The sequence below is a fragment of the Brassica oleracea genome, chromosome C7 (assembly GCF_000695525.1).
Source record: "Brassica oleracea var. oleracea cultivar TO1000 chromosome C7, BOL, whole genome shotgun sequence".
Lineage (NCBI taxonomy): Eukaryota > Viridiplantae > Streptophyta > Magnoliopsida > Brassicales > Brassicaceae > Brassica > Brassica oleracea.
In genome coordinates this window covers 9,899,884-9,911,512 of record NC_027754.1, presented here as the reverse complement: position 1 = coordinate 9,911,512, position 11,629 = coordinate 9,899,884, and the positions used below count along the sequence as shown (strand labels likewise).

Genomic DNA, 11,629 nt, shown 5'->3' with positions numbered 1-11,629 from the left:
AGTACGGGCTGGTCCATGGTCGATCATCATTTGGTTTATAACAATACAATCGTTATCCAGAATATTCTAACCACATTAAGAATAGATTTGATCAAATCTAAACTAACTTGTCTAGCAAACAAAATAACTTCTAGCAACTTAACTCGGCTTCTTTATTTTCTTACTCTGTTATTTTAGATAGAAGTTAATATATTATTTCTAATATATCTAATCTTTTAATTTAGAGTTTTAACATTTATTTATTTAAATTTTGTACATATTCATTCACATTTTATTAGAAATAAATATATATTCAATTTATTCAAAGTCTTATTTTTATTTCACAGTTTTGTACATATTTCTAACATCCTTATTCACGACCGGACTTGTCTAACTTGCACAAGTTACGCGCATATGGACTATGGACCTAGTCGACAAAACCCATTAGATCAAGTGCTGATTATATCAGGAAGAATAGGTCACGACAGATGATCTAACACAAACAGACACAAGGGAAACGCAGAGGAGAGGCGCGGAAGAGTGGAAGCTCGAGACCAGGGTTTGGGTCTGAAGAGAGAGAGCTAGAGAGAACTAGGTCCTCGGTATGCTATCTAGGCTCTTCCATATATAATTGTATCTCTAGGTGATTTGTAACAGAGATCAAGAGAGGTTGACATGAACTGTAACCTCTGGATATTTTACTCTCGTGTTTGATATAATGGAAGGTTGAGAGATCGATTTCTCTCTCCGGTGAATATAGCTCCTTCTTCACATCGAGAAAGGGAGGTGAATACCGGGTTAACAAAAGTGTCTTGTGTTCCTTCTTTTCTTGCTTGATTCGTGTTCCGCGTACTTGATTAGTGACTAGAATTGCGATAAAAACTACTGTAACCTTCTAGGGAACAGACAATCATAAACAAGTGGAATCAAGGGGCGGCCTCCTGATTTCGACATTGTTGTTTCACTCTGATCCGGAGAGCTTTTGAATTCTCCAACCCAACACATAATATACGTAGAATTTCCCTCTTTAGAAATTATGTACGTGTATCATCAAACCATTCCTAAAAGAGAAGACATTAATACATGAATGATTGCATTTCGGTTTAAAAAGCATGTTGGTTGTTGACCTCCTGATTCAATCATTCTTCTTCTTATTTATAAATGGATCTGTTTTTTCAGAGACACATTCTTAATTAATTATAGTAGTAAAAGTAAAATTGTTGGTCGCGTAAGTGTTTAACTGAAATAAATAAAAGAACTCCTTACCCTTGTAACATACGAGTAGGGCTGTTCAATATGGCAAAACCGAACCGTACCGAACCGAACCAAACCGAAATAGATAATATGGTTTGGATTTGGTATATATCATACAAACCGAATGGATATGATTTTTAAAAAACCGTAGGATTTGGATATGGTTCGGTATATAACCGATAAAACCGAATAAACCGAATAAAACCGATAAAAAAATAGAAACATGTAAATATGTATATATTTTATAACAACGTATGAAAATCATAAGTTAATTTTTTTGCTAATAACTATTACCATATTTTTTACAGTAATAAAATAGTCCTGATTTGTAAAACACTTGAACTATAATTAAATAACAATTCATCGCAAACATGCTTCTTATTTTCATGAACGCTAAATATGAAAGAATATAATAACTTATTTTTTGTGCTTCGTTCTTCTGTTTTATTTTTTATTTTTTATTTTTATTATCAAAATTTTGAGCTTTGATTTTAATTATAGATTTGATTATTTTATTAGATGATAGAAACATTTTTTATTTTTGTTCTTTTATTTAAACTTATAATATTTTTTAATAAATGAATGTGTTGACAACAAGACTCTAAAATTCATATAATATGATCCCAAAATAAAGAATTATGTTTTTTGGTATAAAACCGAATAAACCGAAAACCGACGGTATATAAACCGAACCGAACCGAAGTAAATATGGATTTAGAATGGTAGTTATATTTTACTAACCGAAATACCGAATAACCGAAAAAACCGAACCGAAACCGAACCGATATCCGGATTGAACACCCCTACATACGGGTATGTATCCATAAAAGTTAAATAAGGAAATATTTTGGCATTAATGAGTTTAGTGATCCTCATAACAGCCAACATATTTTTTTGCTGTAGAAATGTGATGAAATAGGTTTTTAGGGTTGATGATATCTATATAAGTCTGAATGTTTCGTATTTAATTTTTGTTAAAAGAAGTTTTGGATTATTATAAGATTTGGTAATATTTTATGGGTTTTTTTCAAAAATGACTCAAAACTCAAAGTCAAACACGACACTAACTCATGATTCTTTGGAACTTTCATTTGACCTATTCACCCAAAAGTTCGAATTATTCACGAAAATGTCATTCTTATTTTTTCTAAAATGAATATTTTACTTTATCATCCTCATCTTCATCAAGTATTTACAATATTGTCATTGTCATGAATACACCAACCACCATGACCAACCCATTTGAAGCTCTTAATACACCTAAAAATCAATTTTCACTCCTCATATCTCATTTCTTATGCACTGAAACAACATCTCTTTCACTTTCTCTGTATTCATCCAAAAAACACAAGATTTTGATTCTAAACTTTTAAAGGTTCATAAAGCCATTGAAGCTTATGATTCTTGGTCATTAACAAGTGGGTCGCTTTCGTGTTGAACTTATATGTGCTTGGAGAAGCTAATCAATTTATTTCACTGGTTGAATGTATAAAATCCAAAAGAAATTCCAGATCTGTTCGCCAAGAAGACTTTTGTATAAGTCTTCTGTTCGTGGAAGACTTATACGAAAGTATTCTAGTCAATGCAGAGGTTAGTTTTGAAATTGACTTTATGTGTGTTTTTTAGAGAACACTTCTCTGGAAGTCTTCCAACTTTTCTTTGTTAACAAAAAAAATCTCGAAAATACTAGAGAAGACTTACCGGTAAGTATCCTCGGATAAAGATGTTAGTTTTGCAATTGACCGAGTTGTGTCAGAAATTTGACTTTCTTTAAAAAACTTCTTGGAAAGTCTTCTCAACTGTCGGTGGAAATCTTTTCACTGTCGGTGGAAGTCTTCTCACTGTTTGTGAAAGTCGTCTAAGGTTTCTTGTGCAATTTCAAAATAAAACTTAAATATTTAATTTTAATTAGACAACTTTCATGACTTACACAGAAGTTTTCCAGAATTTTATTTCAAGATCCTGGTCAAACTTTTGGTTATCACAGAAGACTTTTGAGTAAGTCTGAAGTCGTCTAGTTAAAATAAAATATTTAAGTTTTATTTTTTAATGGCAAAAGTAACCTGAAACGAATTTCAGCAACAGTGTGAAGACTTCCACCGATATTTTGGAAGACTTACTTGTAAGTCGTCTAGAGAAAGTCAAATTTCTAACACAATTCAGTTAATTGTGAAACTAACATGTTTATCCTAGAAGACTTATCGGGAAGTCTTCTTTGGTATTTTTGAAATTTTTTCAAAAACAAAAGTAAGCCAATGTTTACAAAGGAAGACTTCAAAAGAAGTCTGTTGTAGAGTAGACTTCTCTAGAAGTCTTCCTTTATAAATTTTCAATTCCAAAAATGACCTATATGGAAAACTTCCTAGAAGTCTTCTGGCAGGAGACTTACTAGAAGTCTTCTAAGTCAGTGTGTAATAAACTTTCATTTTTTCTAAAAGTAAAATAACTTTTTAAGATTTTCTTGTTAATTCATATATATTAGTCGATATTGGGTCTCTTGAATGAAATTCATAACTTAATTAGTAATAATTATGAAATTACCAACATTCATGTTTATTAATGTTTCTAGCTAATGAGAGAAAACTTATGGGGAAGTCTTGTACGTTAGTTTTTGTAAAACTTGTATTTTGAATTTCAAGATATATTTTTTAACTTTCAAAAGTGTTAAGTAACTTAAAGAATATCAAGTCATATGGTTTAATGTGTCTTCTTAGATCGTAAGATATACTTTTTAACTTTCAGGAAATTTAAATTTTCATTTTTACTTAAAATTTGAGTTTTCCGCTTAAATTTTCTGCTTATATTTTATTTCCTGCTTGAAATTTATGTTTTCCGAGAAGTCTTCTAAGAAGTCTTCTCGTGAAAGTGTTATATGTTTGAACTTATGCAATGTTTGATTCTTGTGAATTTGACTAAGTTTTCTTGAGATGTCATCTCTCTTAGTTGTAGTAATTTTGACAATTTTTTTGTGATATTGTGTTTTGCTATTGAAGTTGTATCAATAACTTTAATAATGTCAAGTACTTTTGGCAAGATAATATTTTAGACATTAACATATTTACCAAAAAAAAATTCATTAATATCTCTTCAAATTTACAAAAGAATTCACAACTAAAAGAGAACACATACGAATCACAAAACATACCATACACAAAAGTATTATAGATCATTCATCCACAAAAACAAGCTTGGAGTCCACTTGACATTGGAGAAAACTCTGTCATAAGACTTCCTTGTCTTCTAGCGCATTATATGTTAGAAGACTTCCAGAAGACTTCTAAGAAGTCTTCAAAAGTCTGATTTAGATCTGAAAAACCTGCAAATCCAAAAACCTTTAATGGCTTCAAAACAGAGAAAATGAGTGGAAGATGAGATAGAACTACCTTTAAAGAACATATGAAAAAACATATCCAAGAATTTAGATATACCTTTAAAGGAGTAGAAGATAAGAACTATGTAATAAAAAACCTGCAAAAGAAAATGAATTAGTGAGAAAGACATTTGACAAAAAATGATAAATTGATATAAAGTTTGGTGTTTTCAAGTTTTAAGAGATTGGAGAGAGGTTGGATAGTTTTAGTTTGGGAAAAAAATTAAGAGCTTTAAGAAAGCAGAAGTTACCAAATGAAGAAAATAGAAAATTTGCTAATTTGAAACAACTTATAGCTACTAGGATAAACATGTTAGTTTTTTAACTTTTTTACGGTTTGACTTTGAGTTACCAAATGAAGAAAATAGAAAATTTGCTAATTTGAAACAACTTATAGATAATTTGAAACAACTTATAGCTACTAGGATAAACATTCAGACTTACATAGATATCATCATCCCTAAAAACCTATTTCATCACAATTCAGTTAATTGTGAAACTAACATGTTTATCCTAGAAGACTTATCGGGAAGTCTTCTCTGGTATTTTCGAGATACCAATTTGAAACAACTTATAGCTACTAGGATAAACAACTTATAGCTACTTCCTTAGAACAAAACCAACTTTTTGCAGTTTTTGACTATGACTACCATTACACTTTGCAAAAATTCATATCAGTTGATTGAGAAGCCAAAAAAATAAAGAAAAATACAAAACATGATCTTAACATACATGAGCACTTATGAAAAATATAATGGTGAAAAGTTTTGCTTGGTTTTGCAATTTCAGTAATGCTCTAAAAATGGTAGAAGATATGATCTTCCATCTACGGTAAAATAAATGGTAGAATCTGCTAAAAAAGCTAAACTGTACTGAAGTTAGAAAACGTAGTATGCCAAATTTGCGTCCATCTACCTCCGTAGAAAATACAATCCAATATTTGTTCTATTTTCTAAAAGATGGCAGATCATGCCGTCTTCACTTTATTCTTTCCTCCACTATTGGTAATGTCTACACTCTACTATTATCTCTTTCACTATCAGCAGAACGTTGGCTCTACCATGTCATCTATATACATTTCACCGGTAGAATCTCATTTCTGCATGTTTTGTTTCAAAATTCCAAAAATTAAGCCTAAAAACGGTTAGTAAATATTTTGAAGATCTTGAAAGTATTTTCTTTACTTTTTTAACTTTTTAACTTTTTTTACCAAAATTTGACTGCAAATCGTAAAAGGAAGTCGTCTTCCTCAACAATCTCTTCTTTGTTTCTTCTCCTCTTTCTTTTGTCAATCTAGGTTTTACTAGGATGCATATCTATTCTTCTTGTGGTTTGTGGAACTCTTCGGTTAGAAATGGATGGATTTTTCTTGCTGAAGAAAAAAGAGGTAGGTTACTGAATTTGGATGGCAGTTCAACCTTTGAGAAGCTAAAGTTGATGGTTGTGAGGCTTTGGAATCGATCTAACCCTAGTCAATCTCGAGTTTAGCTACTTACCTAACTGTGGACAAAAACATGAACATACATACGGCTGACGTCGACATCCCACACTAGTCTTGTTCTTCCATGAGGAGGAAGTTGACATGTCCCGTAGTCGTGTAGAAATACTTCTACTTTAAACTTTTTCATGTCTTTTACAAAAGTGGAGTATGAACACTTGATTTGGTTACTGAATACGCAGCTCATGAAAGCGACCATGTTTGCCTTCCATCGTCGCAATGTTGCCCTCTCCCGGAATAAAAATAACATGGCATCAATTTCCTGAAAAGTTCTTGTTAACCTTCTACACATGAGCAAAACGAATAACATATAAAGTACAAATGTATATCCTCTCACATAGTTCTTTAACCCTCCGTAGGTCCCACTATATATGCTGACATCTCACATGTAAACATAGAAGGTCCAATCTGGAGTTTCCTGAGATAAATATAAAAGATATTAGCTACTTTGCTATTAAAACGTAAAAAAAAAAAAAAAATCAATTGGAAGTGCATGACCACTGAACCAATTTGACCCAATATTCTTCGGGGAAAAGAACCAAAGAGTAATCATTGTATTTTACACGATCCTCGTGTAAATCTATATCCCGTAAAAATGGCAGTGCAGTTTCCTTGGTCTTAAATGAAGTCAATGGGGTTATTCATTCCATTGGGTCATCAAATTTTTCTTTTTGGGATGGATCGAATCCTTTCACATATGAATCTTGTGTAAGATTTTCAATTGTCTTCCTTAAATACCCTTGTGTACCCATCTCTAGATCAATGTTAGACAACTGGGAGATAGTTACATTATGCAAATTCCCATGAAAATCAGGGATTTCTACAGTTTATTTAGATTCCATCTCTAAAAATTTCCAATTAAAAAAGGTAACAAAGTTAGAATTATAATCAAACGCAAAATATTAATATATCCACAACTCATAAACATCACATTTTAATTCCTAGAAGAAACCAAATCCAAAACAAATATCAACTAACTCAGAGAATGGAAATCACAAAGTATTCAGAAGATCTAGTCAGATTAAGAAATCACATATTGAGAAAAAGGGTTTAACGTACATAGCATATTAGGTGGCAGAAGCTATGTGTCCAGTGACGGAAAGACGACGACAACGAAGACCTGAAGTATATGACATCGAGAATGGAGTGTGTGTCTATGCTGCAATCTGATTGGAATTAGCAAAAACAAATATTGCTATCTTAATGGATCATTTAGGATTGGAATTAGTTGTGATGATACAATAATCATCGAGAGAGAGAGAGAGAGAGAGGGGGAAAGGTATGCTTTGTTGAGATGAGACAGTTATGGAAGAAAATATGCAATTAACTTAAAGCCACAACAATATCAAACCCAAAAAATCGTAACCACTCCTCCTGATCTTGATTTCTTTGAAGTTTTAGGCTAATTTTTATTGATATAAATTAATTTATAATAGATTAAATGATGTAAATGATGTAGACTAACATAAAATAAAATCACTTTATTAAACTGATTTTAAATGAAATACAGTTAGATATTTTTTGTTAACATCAGTTTTTATTGATGTAAATATTGTATCATTTTAATAAATAATGTTAACTAAAAATAATATATGCATAATTTATTTAATCGATGTAAATGTCAAAAAATAATATCAATTTTAGCGAAGTGATACAAATTAATATAAAATATATCAGTTTAGATGAGTTGATGTTATATTAGTTAATAATACCATCATTACTATAATTGATTCCAAATAATGAATATTTGTTTCATTTAGAAATAAGTAATTTAAAATAATATCACTTATTTTTGTGATTCAAATTAATTGGTATAATTCAGTCTTTTTTTTTGTAGTGCTTCCTGCTAATAACACAACCCAAAACAACATTAATACACGACCAGGAATATCATACATTCAAAAGTGGCACAAAATATTACAGGCTTGTGTTTGATACAGAAACATCTTAGCTAAAAGATTACAACATGTTACAAAATATTACAAACAAAACTTCATTTCCTGTTTACCTTTCTTTTAGGACGAGGGCTAGGTATTGTCGAAGGCTGGGGTATCTCGGATGCAAGGACATCGTTTCTTGAAATTATAGTTGATGTCACTGTTTGCTTGAGTTTTGCAATCTCACTGTCAAGCTTGTCAAAGCCATGATCTACATGCTTTTGACCTCTTCTTTCATTGAGTTGAAGGAAGTGTTAAACAATCTCATAATAAAGGTCTTTATTTCATCATGGAGACATGTGTTCTGTCCTGCCGCATGTTGGCAAAGTAGTTGTCTCTTCCTAGATTCAGAACCGGGATCCTTTGCCTTACTCTTGACCCTTCTTTTAACTACAGGCTCAATCGGTTCTTCATCTTCAATTATTTCTACTTCATCTTCCACAGCAACATCATCTTTCTCATCTAGCTGATCTTGAGTCAATATATCTTCCTCGACTTCCCAGACGAATTTGCTCCACTCAAATTTTGCACTGATTAAGGAAATAATTTTGTCAACTCGTTCATCTTTCTTCTCCTTCTTCCTTTTGAAGATCACATTAGCAATGACATCATTGTTTCCTGTATCAGAAATGAATGGAAACACGACCGCTTTCTGTAAATAGAAAAGCAAAGAACATAAGTATTTATAATATAAACAAGTAAATAAATTTGATGTTTGTGTTCACCTTTCCAAGTGCAGCCTCTAGAACAGTGATATCATGATAAGAAATATTTCCATTTCCATACCAATTCTGACATCTCACACTGGTTATCCCTTCGTTGTACTTTCGACCCAACAAAGTTCCAATGCCCGAGATCGCCTCCATAAGCCAAATCTGTAGGGCATAGGAGAATCCATCCAATACATAAATGTTATTCTTCAACTTGTACCTTGCTTTCTGTATGGACTCTAGTAGTAGATCGTAAGCATGAAGACCCCACGGATACTTCCTCATTTTATCAAGATCTAACACCAATTGATATCACTCCTTATATCACACAATTCACCCTAAAGAGTGATTTATACTCTCTCAAATAAGAGGTCGAGTTGTAGTACTTAGGGATCGAATCTACAGATAGCTAGGGCACACAAAAGATCTAATAGTTATAGGATTAAGCTAGGCTAATAGTTGATTAATGCAGTAAATATAGTAAATTTCAATGGTGAGCAAGGCAGTTGCTCGGCTGATTGATTGAGGTTTGATGGAAGGATGGTTACTAGATCTAGGGTTTCTATTTATGTAATCAGGATTATAATGATATAGAGACTAATTGTTGTATGTAAGATATTAAAGAGCTCAACAATTAAACACAAATCGATCAGCTCTCGCTTCTAGATTCGTCTATTGACTAAATCTAATGATCTCAACTATCGTTTATCGATCAATTAGAAAGTGTCGATCGATGATTCTAGAGGAATATTGATCGATACACCTTTCACGACGTCGATCGATTATTCTATTAGAATATTGATCGACAGACTTCAAGCAAGCTTTGGGCGCGGTTTGATAAAGTACTCACTAGGGTTCGTAGATTAGTTATCACTTGTTTCTAGCAATCCTAGTTCAATGAGGATCTATTCAGAGAAAAGACCAAGTTATCGCTTGTGCCTAATGATTCTAAGATCAGGGTTCTAGAACACAAGCAGTAAGAACAATCCTATGATGAATATCACAACTTAGCAGTTCTATATTTGGGGCTAATCCCTCATAACCTATTTGAACCCTAAACCTAGCAGGTGGATCTATTCAAGCATGAAGTTAAGCATGAAGTTGTCACAGAAAATCATAGAAAGAATAGATATAAAACTGATAAAAGCAATAAAGAAACCAAAGGAGCTCCAGGAGGACTCTGAAGGAGTTCCTCCTTTCTCTCCTAACCTAGAACAAGAATAATATAAAGCTTAACCGTCAACAATGGCTTAGAAATAACATAAATAGGGTTTTAGGTCGTCCAAGGGTATTATGGTAATTTGTGGTTGCTTCTGGGCTTCAGTCGGTCATAAAATATGCCCAGCCCATATTCTTTCATCACCGTCGACCGACGCCAATGCTGTTTCATCGATCGACAGTCCTGCATCTCCTCGACAGCTTCCTCTCGCGAGGCAGACTGACTATTCTTCAGTAAAACGGACACAACCTCTGCTACAGGATGCTGATTGACCTCAAACCGGTGGCATTAGAAAGCTAACTCAAAGCTCTATCTTGTGTAAAACGATGGGATCAATCCAACGGTGGGAAGGTCTCCATCCATAGCTAAACATCTGACGCGTCTGTGCAGTTATGCACCTCAAAAGTCTCCAAAATCACTATATTTCTCCAAAACGTCCCAGAACCTGTAAGTACTCTAAATAGACTCTATATAGTAGTAAATATATATTAAAACACTTATATACCATGGCTGAAAGTGGGTAAAATCTATGGTATAAAAATTAGAATCATCACCTCTGCAATATTGCAATCCACATCTAAGAAGTCCTAATCACAAAAGCACATTATACCATATCTTAACTTAGCAACCAAATTCACCTAGCCAACAACTTAGCAAATCTTGTCTGACATTCCCCTCTACCAACCTCATTTCTTAACATAAATAAAAGTGCAGGCTTTACCTTGGGAGTATCGATCACAAGATGCAAGAATAGTATCTTGATCTGCAGGTAAAAGTTAGTTTCTATCTTTTCTCTCTACTAATTTCTCTCTTTAGTCAAAGTCTGCTTCCATTGCATTATCATTGACCAAGATTGGACAAACTTCCATGAATCAAGCCTTAATGGTGGTTGCCACCAAGTCATGTTCACTTCTTTTTGACATATATCCAAGAATTCATGTGAATCAAACCTTGATGATTGCCGCTACCAAGTACCGTTCGAATTCTTTTTGTTGGAATCCTTATGAAACAAGCCTTAATGGTTGTAGCCACCAAGTCATGTTTGGATTCCACCTAACTAACACTATATATATATTTTTTTTTTTCTTTTTCTTTCTTTTTCCTTGTTTTTTCCTTTCTTTTTGTTTAAAATAAATACCTCTACCTATAAATCTATGGTCAAAATAGAGAGAGAAAATGTGATAAATCTACACAAGGCTTTACCTTCCAGACTTGTTTGAAGAATCCGATCCCATGTATACCAAGCACCAAGACAAGCAGTTGTGTCAGGTTTAGTGTTGGAGGTCAGTTTTGGTTCCTTCAAACAATCTCAGCAAGTGTGAATAGTTGACAGGTTGATCCACTTTAGTATATTTAGTACTATCTGCAATCAGTAAGTCTAGAATGGTGCTAAAGAGTGGTTAGATAACAAGCAAAAATCTAATAAGTTCATTATCCCTTTCTTGACTCAATAAAACTCTTTTGAAAACATTTTGATAAGACTCATGAACACACTAATATCAATAAACATCCCCCCCAGACTTAAATTACACTGTCCCCAATGTATATCTAGTCGGAGTTATGGTGATAACATAAGCATAAGTACACAATTTAGCAAGTAAGAACGATAACCTGATCGGGTTAAGTGTCGATCGATGGAAAGGAATTACCATTGGTCGCTGC

The 11,629-nt window shown here is 32.8% G+C and overlaps 1 protein-coding gene across 1 annotated transcript; it reads right to left on the bottom strand.

Moving 5' to 3' along the window:
- Positions 1–8,249: 8,249 nt before the first annotated feature.
- On the bottom strand, positions 8,250–9,033 carry LOC106302541. Its single transcript, XM_013739032.1, has 2 exons — positions 8,764–9,033; positions 8,250–8,690 (listed from the first exon to the last, which is right to left on the bottom strand). Exons 1-2 carry the CDS (start codon positions 9,031–9,033, stop codon positions 8,250–8,252), a joined length of 711 nt encoding a protein of 236 aa, XP_013594486.1.
- Between the last annotated feature and the right edge of the window lie 2,596 nt (positions 9,034–11,629).

Coding starts and splice junctions, on each gene's coding strand:
- LOC106302541 (XM_013739032.1), bottom strand. CDS start 9,033: ATGAGGAAGTATCCGTGGGGTCTTCATGCTTACGATCTACTACTAGAG. Junction 8,691..8,763: donor TAGAGGCTGCACTTGGAAAG/GTGAACACAAAC, acceptor TTCTATTTACAG/AAAGCGGTCGTGTTTCCATT.